The 13,011-nt window shown below is 47.2% G+C and overlaps 1 protein-coding gene across 1 annotated transcript in view; it reads left to right on the top strand.

The window, feature by feature from the left end:
• PLEKHN1 (pleckstrin homology domain containing N1) overlaps nt 1-13,011 on the top strand; it is a 42,270-nt gene that overhangs the window by 10,174 nt on the left and 19,085 nt on the right. The window contains exons 3-6 of the mRNA XM_073316827.1: nt 3,265-3,411; nt 4,148-4,228; nt 5,742-5,829; nt 10,731-10,855. Of these exons, the coding sequence (XP_073172928.1) occupies nt 3,265-3,411; nt 4,148-4,228; nt 5,742-5,829; nt 10,731-10,855 (441 nt within the window). The remainder of the gene's footprint in view (nt 1-3,264; nt 3,412-4,147; nt 4,229-5,741; nt 5,830-10,730; nt 10,856-13,011) is intronic.

Raw genomic sequence — 13,011 nt, forward strand, 5'->3', positions numbered from 1 at the left:
GATCAGTCAGCCCTCCACAGCAGCCTGTAGCAAATATTTAATCTTTTTTCTGCACTTAATTGCCTCTTGGTGAGCTCATTAATTGGCAGTTAGCAGGTTCCCACCTCCAGTCACATGTTCTCTGACACTGTGCATAGATGACAGGTTTCAGAGTAGCAGCCGTGTTAGTCTGTATCTGCAAAAAGAACAGGAGGACTTGTGGCACCTTAGAGACTAACCAATTTATTTGAGCATGAGCTTTCGTGAGCTACAGCTCACTTCATCGGATGCATAAAGTGGAAAATACAGTGGGGAGATTTATATACACAGAGAACATGAAACAATGGATGTTACAATACACACTCAGAGTAGCAGCCGTGTTATTCTGTATTCGCAAAAAGAAAAGGAGAGTCTCTAAGGTGCCACAAGTACTCCTTTTCTTTTTACAATACACACTGTAAGGAGAGTGATCAGGTAAGCTGAGCTATTACCAGCAGGAGAGAAAAAAAATCCTTTTGTCAACTGTTGGAAATGGCCTACCTTAATTATCACTACAAAAGGTTTTTTTCTCTCTCTTGCTGGTAATAGCTCACCTTACCTGATCACTCTCGTTACAGTGTGTATGGTAAGACCCATTGTTTCATGTTCTCTGTGTATATAAATCTCCCCACTGTATTTTCCACTACATGCATCCGATGAAATGAGCTGCAGCTCACGAAAGCTTATGCCCAAATAAATGTGTTAGTCTCTAAGGTGCCACAAGTCCTCCTGTCTTTGTGCATAGATGTTGATTAGTCTACAGACAGTTGGAAACCAGAGGAAAGCATTCTGATGAAGCCCTCTGGGGCGCTGGGGGATTTTACTTGGGCTTTACAAAAAGTAATTATCTAGATTAAATTAAGCTGTGAAAGGAACTCCTGGCTTTTGCAGATAAAGGACTCCAAAAACCATTAGCAGCCTGTCACTGGTTAACCAGTTCCTCTCTAACCTGAGAGCGGATAATTCTCTTCTTGATGGGTGAGCTCACCTAGGCCGCAGCACAATGGGTCTGGTTAGTAGCTGCAGCTCTTCATTTATCATGGGGCTTTTGCAGCTGTCTCCTTGGCACCGAGCATTACAAATGGGCCCATGTGGACTAGTCAGGTTCTCCATAAGCTCTGAGAAAGCGCTGGCTGTTTGGGCTGCCTGTATGTACAGGGCTGTTGGTTTGTCACTCGACCCCCTCATCAATCTGCAGCGCCTGTGTCTGGATTCATTGTTCCTGGAAATGCTGCTCTGGAAAGAAGGGATTTTCTGACACTTAAGCCTTAAATTGCTCCCCTCCCCACGCCCATCATCTAGTACTGTCATGTGTTTGGTAGCCCTGCCACCTGGAGAGAGGGGTGCTGCTGGATGACCTCCCTGCTTGGCAAGCACATGATATGAACCCTATCTCGGCCTCCTCATAGAGCAGATTTCCATTCCAGGTGAGCTGGGACATGGACATCTCAGAGAGCACATTCTTATGCCGACCTGATCACAGGCTACAGGCAGGCTTGATGGGGTGCTCGTGCATCTTATCATGAACTTTTAGAACAAAGGAGATTTGGGGTGGAGGAAGGAAGCCACCCCATCCCCCCCCTGCTTCCAGATATGTCATGAAGGCAAGGCAAGCCTTGGTGTACACAGCCCTTGTAGGACACGGGATGTCTCATGGCCCCATGCAGCCTCTCCTTGGCCTTCTCTGTTTGCTGCGCAATTGGAATGGTTCAGCTGAACTCCAGGACTCAAGCACATGCCAACTGAGGGCATCAGGATGTAAGTCTAAATGGGGTACATCCCCCCACCCCCCCAAAAACAAGACCCCAAAACAACATGCACTGAAACTGCTCTTTCCAAAAGAAATTCTCAGAGGCTGTATGTCGCAGGTGCTGGTTTATGCCCTGCTGGAGAGGGCTCAGAAGATCCTGCAGTGATGGGCATCAGAACTGAATAGTGTGTGAACCCCCCAGCCCAGCCCATTGCACCACAGGACAAATTTCTGTACACCTGGGACTCAGGAAATGATGCAAGCAGCATCCCCCGAGATTGCCAGACCACGCTTTTATGTCTGTCTCTTCCCAGCCCTCTGGCTCCCACTGGCTTCTCCTCACCTTTTCCAGAGGATGCACTGACAAAGGGCAAACTCATGGCTGAATGCATCACAACTGCCTTTACAGAGGGCAACTTCTGCCAGGGGATTCAGCCTTGGATTTGTTGAGCCACCAGGAGCTCCCTAGAATAAACCATTTCTGGAGGAACCGTCTTTTCCACCCCTTCCACCATGTTCCGTTAGCCCACGTTCATTTGGGGCCTGACCCAATGGCTATTGTCAATGGACAGGATCCTGTTACCTTCAGCGGGCATTATGGCCAACATGCTTTCTGCTCCTTGTGCTACCCCAGTAGTTGTCAAGCTGTGCTCTGTGAAGGTGGTATGCACACCGCCTGCTTTTGACACAATGCACTGGGTAGCAGAGCAACGCTTGTGGCTACTAGCTGCAGCCCAGTCTCTCTCTCTCTCTTATGGTTTCCATAGGCACTTTTTTTTAATCGACTTCTCCCCATGTCTGCATCCTGCACGGCTCTTTTTGTGCCTTTCTGGTGTGGATCCGACAGGGAGCAGACACACAATGGAAGGGAATTTAGCTTCAAGGTGTGCTGGGAGAGATTAAAGCAGTGGAAGCTGCAGAGAACACGGATGGGTGTGGTAGTATAGGGCTGATCCCAATAAATGTGAAACCCTGTGTTCGGATAGCTATTAGCAGCTATAAACAGCAGGGATTTAAAAACACAGGAGGAGGGGGGATGTAATCGATCAGCAGGGAGAGGTGGGTAGGAGGAAGCCCAGTTAGAGCTAAACCAAAGAAACTGCACAAATGTTTATAAGCTGAGACCACTCAGCTGTGTACATCTTGGGTCACTCCTTGTCCAAGTGAACTGGGTTAGGCCCACATTAAACCAATCAGCTTGGTAAGTGGAGCGTGACTACGAAGTTGAGAGGCCTAAAATATAGCACTTGTTTCTACCAACCAGATGATCTGAGTTTGTTTTAAAATATCCCCCTGGATAGTGAGGGAACCAGGTCTTGCAGTAGTAATAAAATCCTAGCTCCCAGGCTGGCATGGAGACCTAACAACAAACAACCTAGCCAGGGCACTCACCCAGGACCCCTTTCTAAAGAAAGGCAGCTCTGCTTACATCTCTTGCAGATGTTGATGGGCCCCACCAGCACTCAGCTCTGTGATTATTTTTTTCCTTGGTACAGAATATCACGAACCAGGAAAATCAAAAGGAAAACTTGGACCAGCGGTTTCCCAGCCTGTTCAAGAAAGGGCGGAGGAAGACGGTCGTAAGAAATCTGGGGAAAATTATCTATTACTCCAAGGTCAAATTTAAATTCCAGCACTGCCAGGTAAGCCCTCGTGCATCTGGATGCGTACAGCATAACTGCACGGGTCTATTTCCCCTGGTAACGGAGAGGAGATGGAGCTGATCGATCTCAGTAGAGAAAAAGATTGTTTGAAAAGTAACCTAATTCTCCTCCCAGGGATGGATCAAACATGGCCTGGAATAATAATAAACATGGTGCTTTCAGCTCACTCACATCAGCTATGATGCTGCCCCACTGAAATCAGGGCAAGTTTTGCCATTGATTTCAATGGGAGCAGGATTGGCCTATATTTCTGCGGGTTGGTTGTGGGGCTTGGTGTGGCGGAATGCCGGGGGTCCCTTCCACAACACAAACCTCATTCATTTTTGAGGGAGGGGTTGGCATCTTGGGAACGCTTTGAAGTATTTAGGGACTTGGGGCTGCTGACCCAGGTGATCCTGCCTTAACCTAGCACTGCTGGGTTCAGGAATAGAGGGGAGCTCCAGGATAGGAGGATATCAGGAAGGGCTTCTCCTTCGCAGCATCCCACGGGCTAGAGGATGTTTTGTTCCCGTACCATGCACAGGTAAATTAGGGCTCAGTTGTCTGAGAATTTGGCCGTGGTTAGCAGCTGTGCCTGGAAACAGACTGGGTCTTTCCTTTAGTTACTGACATAAATGGTTGTTCGGCCCATTATCCAGTAAACCCCCCAGAGCAGAGTGAAGCCTGGGGAGTGTATCTCCCCTGAAGTAAACCTCACCATGTCCTTTTCCCGCAGGAGGTGAATGACTGCTACTTGGAACTGTTCCAGTCCTACCTGTACTTTCAGTCTGTTGGCTCGAATGGATTGACCTATCAGGTAACGTGCCTCTCCACTGCCATGAAATGAAGGGACAGGTGTCAGTCAAGAGGCTGCTGTTTATTAGCACACTGGACTGGGAGTCAGGAGGTCTGGGTTCTGTTCCTGGACCTGCCACATGACCTCCGCCAAGTCATGTCCCTCAGTTTCCAATCACACCCTTTGTCTGTCTGGTCCATGCAGGCTGAAAGCTCTTCAGCCCAGGGCCTGTCTCTTGCTATGTGTTTGTACAGCACCTAGCACAACTGGGGCCTGAAGATGATACTGTAATGCAAATAAATAAAAATAATACTTAAGCACCCGGATAAATGGCCAGACTTGCAGAAATGCTGAACACCCAGAAAGTCCCATTGGCCTTAACGAGAGCTGTAGTGTGCTCAGCACTTTTGAAAATCAAACGACTAATGTGGGTGCCATGATATTTGGGAGCCTAACTATAGTGCCTTAAAAAAAAAATTCCAAAAAAATCTTGGCCTTAAAGCACAAGGTACAAGAGAGAAGCAAGGGGAGGGGAAGGTAAGGGGAGGATACTTCAGTCAGCCTTGCAAAATCGTGATGAAAACTTACCCCAGGCACCAAATCTATTTACCCATCTTTTACCGTGATGCTGCTGATAAGGAAAAAACAAAGGAGATTTTGTATGTCCTTCCAAAACAAAGCACTCCCCTCCCTCAGCGAGTGAAATTGTGCAAGGCTGTTTTGCAGATGTTTGCAGAATCCAGCCCCTTCTGAAATGATTTATTGCCTTCTAAGTCACTTGAGGTAAATTCATTATGACAAGGCGACCTCTTGAGTCACCCAGCAAACCGGCCTTCATGTGTGAAGACACATTGTCAAGATATCAACCGTATTTAAAAATCCTTTGTCTTTGTTACTAACAGTCCCTTAGACTAATACGGAGGGAATTATGAAAGAATTACTCACCGGTGTTGGCACCTAGATATTATGGTGGTCAATGCCCCTTACAGCTCGGATTTAGAGAGGTATTTAAGTACATGCCGAACTATGAGCACTTGGGCTGAATTCACACTTGTCATCATTATGCTATTTGTTTACATTTTGCAAACAGCTCAGTTTGGACATGGAAAGTAGCCTGGTCAATTTTCCTTTCTGTCTCTAGTCAGTTTCACTTTCTGATTCTTTTGTGCTAGCCCAGCCCTGTTTTGTTTGGGTTTCCATGACTGCAGAGGAACATTTTAAAACAACAAGATCCGGTTCTCACTGATGTTAAAGACGAAGGATGAAATCTTGACCCCACTGAAATCAATGGGAGTTGACTGAGGTCTGATGCTCATTTACACTTAGGTCCCTTTGCAGTGGAACGAGGCCTTGTATTAGAATAAAGAGAATCAGGCCCAAAATATTTCCGTTTGGAGGAGGTTTTGCAAGCTAACAGTCTGAGCCCAAACTGCCTGAGGGTGCCTGTTTGCAGACGTCGGATCCTTTTGGAAGGAGGGCTTTGGCCCCACAAGGCAAGCTGCCGAGGTAATAATGGTGTGTTCTGCTTATGCAGGGACTGCTGCCACTGAAAGAGCTGAGCGTGTGTGAAACCGAAAAGGCAAAGAGCGCAGGGCAGGAGGAACATGCGTTCCGCATTACAGGTTAGTGCTGCTTTGTTTGCTCTGGCTTGAGGAGAGAAGGAAGCATGAGTTGGTCGTGATGTAGCCATGCTTTGTGGGAAGCCCTATCCCAAGGCGAAAGGGTGCTTCAGAGAATAGGTTCTGAACTGCACAGAGTGTTAACCTTATTATGACCCTTATTTGACAGCCCATCTCCCCCATATCTCTCTGCTCTCAAACCTCCCTTCTAGGACAATGTTCAGAACTGCAAGGAAAGAGTTGAATGGTCTGGTGGGTAAGGCTGACTGGGCCTCAAAGATTCGGATTCCGTTCCCAGCCCTGTGTGACTCTGGGCCAGTCACTCAGTTTCTTCGTGCCTTGGGGTGCCCAGTTTCATTCTGACACAGGGATAAGCATGCTCCCTTTGTCTGTGTGGTTTGTTTCAACTATAAGCTCTTAAAGGCAGGGACTGTCTCCTACTATGTGTATGTACAGCACCTTGCACAGCGGGGCCAAGCGGGGACCCTTTCATGTAGACCACTAATAACAATAGCAATGAGAGATGCTCTTTATCCTCAGTCGGTAGCATCAGAACTGCCCTATCAGGACTTGATAGCCATCAATCAACTTCCCTTCTGCCAAAGTCCTCCTCCCTTTTTTGAATTTTATTCTGAGTCATCTCGCATTATAAAAGGCTTCCTGGGATAACAACCTGCCTGCCCAGCAGCTGAAGGCTCACTTGGGCTTAGTCATTGTTGAATTACGGCAAACCAGAGCCACCGAGAGTGGTAGGCAGAGGTAACTAACAATCCATAAAGATATGATGCAGGCAAAGCTAATTTGTGCACGGTACCTGGGATCTATGTGCTCGGGTGAGCCAGGCTAGGAAATGAGTCATAGAACCACAGTAAAAAAATTTTTTTTACCTGAATCAGAGGGACAATTGATTAGACCATAGCTGCTAAAAATTACACTGCAGGGAAAAGGTCCGCCACCTTTAGCAGCTCAAGAAATAGCTTCTGAGGTTTGCGAAACCTCCCATGCCCCCAAGGCTGCTATATCCCAAATGGATATCCTGGGAACTCTTTGGCGGGTCACAGCCTCGTGGCTCAGCATTTCCTGGGCAGTGTGTTCTCTTCCCCCACCCACTGCCCAGTGCTCAGGTACCAGTTCATCGGCATGAGCAGCAAAACTGTTTCTATGTCTCTGCTCCAATTTGGGCCAGTGTGAGTCTGTCTCCACAGCGAGCGGCAACTCATGGGAGTGAGTCTCAAAGCCCAGGTCAACCGACTCAGTCTCTGTGGGGACAAAAATAGCAGGATAGATGTTGTGGCCTGGGCTGGAGCTCAGGCTCTAAGGATGGGGTGGGGGCTTTCAAGCCAGAGCCGCAATGTCTACTTTTAGTGCTGTTGTGCCAGCCCTGGGAGACTGAGTCTCTTGACCCAGGTTCTGAGACTCACCTCCGTGGGCTGCCACTTACTTACCCTGTGAGATGTTCAAACCACATTTAGATGCGCAGTCCTCCAGAGATTCAGATCAAAGATGTTGCATTAAACCTGGACATAATTTACAATTAGTTTGCTTAGTGCAATATATTATTGGGTAAAATGCATTAAAATTCCTATTTGATTAGGCAGCTGGTGTGACCACTGCTTATCCTGCTGCCTGGGCGTGTCTTTGATCTAACACACAAAGGTCGAAAAAGATCCCATGGCTTGTATCCATCTGTTGTCTCCCTTCTTCTACTTGGACTGGAAGCTCTGTGGCGCAGGGACCTTCTCTTTGTTCTGAGTGTCCAGCACCTTGCACGAAGGGGGCTCGAATCCATTACTGAGACCCTTAAGCACTACCATAATATGAATACATATAGATGGGGGTGGGGTCAGGAAGAAATAGTGATACTTAGTGCTTTGAAAATGGAAAGAGCTGTACAAACATGCACTCAGGAATCCTCACCTCCCTCTGTGAGGCCATTAAGTATTATTCCCCTTCTAGAGAGGGAGAAACGGAGGCACAGAGAGGGTAAGTGACATGCCCAAGGTTACACAGGCAGTCAGTGGCAAAGCTGGGGAGAGAACCTCTGGTTCTTAACTCTTAGTCCAGTGCTTTAGACACAAGATCATCCCCTGCTGAAAGCCAGTGACTTTGGCAGGGTCCTATGAATTCCTGTGCCTCTCCTGTGCAATTCTGCAGCTGCTGGCAACTGTATAATTATCGGTATCATCATCGGACGCTGCCAGCCAACAGTGGAGATGCCATGTAAGGACGGAGCTCTCTGATGTACACAGAAGTCCTCTAGTGCCTCTGATCTCTGACAGGCTTCTAAGAACGAGAGGGCTGGCAGCCAGCGTTGGGTTTCTAACCCACAGGATGTCTCTGCTCAACACCTTCACCCCTGCACCTGCTCCTCCCTCTTTCCCCCCAATAATTTTCACTCTTGGTTTCTTAGTGCAGCAAGAGTTGGTCTGGTAATAAACCTGTCATACCTGGGAAAGCACCATCCGCCACAATGACTTGCATCAGTGTCCTCCAGCCTGTGGGCCCCACTACGTTAGTGCCAGGGGAGAGCCAGGGGAGGTGGAATGGAAGAGAGGAACTCAGGGCTGGGAAAGGTTCATAAACCTGGATTCACCCTGACTCCAGAACAAACATACTCTTGGGGCGCTGGGGAATGCAGAAGGTGACGTCTTGAGCTACCAGCCCCCCTTCCGTGGTCTAGTGTCACATCCACCCGAGCAGCTTGTTACAGGAGCTCAGAATATGTCCCAGGGCTTCAGGCTGAGACATGAATTTCTCTTCTCTTTTTCTCTCCCTTTAAGGCTTGGCTTAGATGTGGCAGCACAAACAGCCACTGGACGGGTTTTCCTGGCTAGCCTTTGAGAAAGTTGTAAAAACAAACCCAGCAGGAGGTCAAGGGTCATGCCCTATTGGATGGCGCAGGGGACTGGGCATTTAGCTAGCTACTTGTGTTGCCCCTCTGACCATAGAGTCTGATCACATCAGGCATTAATGTATTTATCTCCATAACATGCCTGGGAGGAAGGGCAGTGCTATAGCCCCACTTTACAGATCGGGAAACTGAGGCACAGAGGCTGAGTGACTTGCCACAGGGTCAAACAGGAACTCTATGGCAGGGAATCCAACCTAGATCCCGGCAATCTCATTTCAGCGCCAGACACTCTAGGTTCTGTTCCTGTCCCAGACACATTATGTGACGTGATTAATATTACAGTAAGGCCCAGAGATCCTAGTCAGATTGAGGCCCATTGTCCTAGTTGCTATGTAAACTCGTATAATCAAGAGGGAGTTCCTGCCCTAAAGAACTTGCAGTCTAAAGGAGCACGTCACGTAACCGCTCTGTGCCTTAATATCCTCACCTGTACAATGGACATAGTGGCAGTTTTTCTGCCTTACAGGGGTGTTGAGAGGCTTAATTAATTAACGCTTGTAAAACAGGTTGGGATTCTGAGATGAAAGGTTTCACAGAAAGGCAAAGTATCGCCCTGATGAGGATGACTTTTTATGATGGCATATCGTGAATTTTCTCATCTCAACGCTCTCCAACCGTGCAGATGCTGAAATCAGAATCTTATTTAAAGTGCACCGAATACAGTTTTAATCAGAGGCATCTAGTTAATTATTCATGGTAGTGGACATTACGCAGCCTGCTGGAAGCAATTTATTTACGTCACTAGGGTGACATCATAGTGGCTGGTAAGAGGTGTGAGAGACTTTTGGTATGCACACTAAGGAAATGACAGCTTGAAACATTAAAATCAGCCATGGCTAGCGTCGTCCCATACGGAATGGCTCTGTCTGAGAGCCGTTATACATTGTCTGGCACAAATTTTATTCAGTAATGCTGTAAGCGAACCGTTTGTTAGAGCCCCTGGAGTCACATATGTGAATTTTCGACAAAAAAGCGAAAGTGACAAATACATAACAAATGGGTTAACCATAATATGCTATTTGGTGAATCTGAGAACATTTTGCATGGGATTGGTGCAATTTTGTACTTGCCTGTAATGGCAATTGAAACATTGCTCACATTTATGGAGGGTTTTTAAAAATTCAGCAGCGAGCAGTGAAAGTTGGCCACAACAGAGGAAATCCCAACTGCTTTTATTAAGGGAACATTGTAAGATTATTTAAAAGAAAACAAAAAACTATGAAAATGTTTATTCTTTTACCTATAATATTTACAGAGGAAAGAATGTTAAAAAGTGGACTGACTTTGCCCTATTGTTTGTTTTTAATTATTGTGCACCTCCTATGCTCAAATAAATTTGTTAGTCTCTAAGGTGCCACAAGTCATAGAATCATAGACTATCAGGGTTGGAAGGGACCTCAGGAGGTCATCTAGTCCCACCCCCTGCTCAAAGCAGGACCAATTCCCAACTAAATCATCCTTTTCTTTTTGCGGATACAGACTAACCCGGCTGCTCCTCTGAAACCTGTCCTACAGCTTAGAATCAGATTGTGAAAATAGTCTGTTTCAGCTCCCTTTTGTTTCTCGCCCTTTGGCTAGTCAATTTCTCAGGCATTGCTAGGGTTGCAGAGGAATTTTAAAACCACTTTTTTTGGACTGGATTTTTGTACGAAATAAAAACATTTCCAGCGATCTCCGGTTTCATAAAAGCTGTGTTTTTATTCTACCTACCATTTGGGACCTAATTCTACCTGACAGTGCCCCTTTAAGAACTACATTAGCAAGGTGGACAACTCTCTTCTTACAAAATTCTCCCAGCAACTTGAGACCTTAGGCTCAGCCAATGACAAGTGCTACATCATCAGAACAACCTCTCTCATTGGCTGAGCGCAGTACAGTATTGCCTAGCAACCAGGGAAGAGCTGATTAACCCTTTGGTGCTGCATGCAGTGCCTTTGTAGAACTTAGCATTTTGCAGGATATGCTCAGATCATCTTCTGCCTTGGGTCCCTAGGTCCCCTGCTGAACCCCCTCATTGTGTACTGCCCCAGCGAGTCGGAGCTCAAGCGATGGCTTTATCACCTGGAGAAACAGATCCATCTGAATGGGGGAAACCTGGACGGGTCCTTCCTCTCTCAGGTTAGTGACCTGGGCCGTGGTCGGGAACAGGGTGATCTCAGGCTTTCAATCAGTTGGTCTCAACCTTCTGCGTACCTTGGCCCTGCTATCAGAGCCCATCTTCCTCTGTGTCCCAGAATCCTTTGTGCCACCATGACACAGTGGTTTACTCCTGATATCTGGGGACCCGGGTTAAGCAGCTGAGCACTTTAGCGGGGAGTTGGGAGCACCTTAAATTCCCCTCCTCACATGCAACCACTAGTGACCAATTCCGTCGGCTAGTGTAAACTATTAATTGCAAATGCCAAAGGCTGATGACATGCAGGACACCTGGGCTTCAGCTGTGGTTCTGATCTCTTTCTCCATGGGCCAGCAGGAGCTGGAAGCATGGGGGAAGGAGGAGGGAAAGCAAGATGCCTTGCCTCGCTCAGTAGTAACCCCTTCTGGTATTATGGAGTAGTGCCGAGCCAGGTTTGGAAGAGAATACTGGCTTGGAATGGTGATGACAGATATTAACTTTTCCCTGCTACAGCACCTTCCATTTGAGGACCTCCAAGCACCTTACACGCATTTATTTAAGCCCCTCAACACCCTGATGAGGCAGCTGATTCTTATCCTCACCATTTCACAGAGGGGCAAACTGAGGCACCAAGAGGGTTAGGTAACTCTCCCAGCATCACACAGTCAGGCAGTGGCAGAGCCAGGGATGGAACCCAGGAGTCGTCCTGACTCCCAGTCCCTTGGTCTAATTTATCACTTGTAGTGATCAGGTAAGGAGGGCTAAAGTAGAAAGAAGGGAAATCGTCAAAGATTGTGGAAGGAGGGGAAATGGTACCGCTGTCTGATTCCTTTCCAGTTGCAAGGGAAAGCCTTGCTCCATCAGGTTTAGCCGTCTGCGCTGCGTGGCCCTGGGCTGCACTCACAGCTAGACGTCATATGTATCTGAGATAAAATGCATAATACCGACTGGCTGTTCCCACAACTACCTGTCCAATCAGAAGCCCCTTCAAAGGCCTTCACCTAGAAACTCTTTCTGGGCAAAATCTCTCCTGCCCTGCCAAACCACCAGCGCAGCTACCCTCGTCAGTTTGCTCTCAGCATGAATCATCGGGCCTGGAACACAGAAGTGCAAGGCTGTCTGACAGGCCAACCCCTCATAATTTCTAGTCTGCCTCTAGCAGCTGAGCGCTCGCTGCTGCATGATTTCCACGCCCATCAAACATCTCTCTGCTGACGGAGGCCACCAGGAGCAGACAGGAAATCGGCTGTCAAGCTGATGAGAGAACCTGCTTGACGAGTCCGTGGGCTGTGCTGTCAGTCAGGGGTTGCTGCAGTCTGGGATTTTATTAGGCAGGGACCTGTTGCTATTGTAAAAATAGGCTTTGGAAAGGCGTGTGGATTTTCATCTGTCAGCACCGCTGATAATCAAGCCTTTTACGTGCAAATGGTCATTAATCCTGAGATCTGTAGTACACCCCCAGTTTACACAAGGAAGGGGGAGGAGGACCAGAGAGGTGACACAGTGGCAAAGGCGGGTGTAGATTCCCAGTCTCCTGTGCTAATCATTAGATGACACTGTCTTATAATTAGCATTAATCAATGTAGAGTGGGCACAGTGGCTGTAGCTAATGTCCCTCCTTCTACCCCATGACTATTATAGCCTGCATCCCTTACTGCCTGCATCAATGGCCTTTTGTTGGACTATTGTTCTTTATTATTCTTTAGCTAGTGCCATAGATAATCATGGATCTTTACAACAGGTGAAATGTCCCAAACAAGTAACGGTAGATCTTTCAATTACAGGTCAGAGCATAGATCTGGTTTCCTTTATTCTCATTTGTTAATCAGCTTGTATTATAAGTTTAAGTCCATGGGCAATATACAGTCCCCACCTTCTCTTCTGCCTCCTCCCCTTTATGCTGTCATTGCCAAAACATCCCCAGATAGACACACAAACAACTTGCATGAGGACAATGTTGTCACTTGAGAACTCTTTTTACTGCAGAAAAAAAACGGGACATTCATGTTTGCTTTTTTTTTTTTTTTGGTGGCCTATCCTCAGAGCGAAACTGAAGTTTCTGTGATAAGGGACCCAAGAATCCATTATTGGGAATTGAAGGAAGCTTGGGGGACTTCTGGGGTGTGTGTGTGTTTTAATTTTGGAACTTCCTTTTTGC

Source organism: Lepidochelys kempii, chromosome 18 (assembly GCF_965140265.1).
Source record: "Lepidochelys kempii isolate rLepKem1 chromosome 18, rLepKem1.hap2, whole genome shotgun sequence".
Lineage (NCBI taxonomy): Eukaryota > Metazoa > Chordata > Testudines > Cheloniidae > Lepidochelys > Lepidochelys kempii.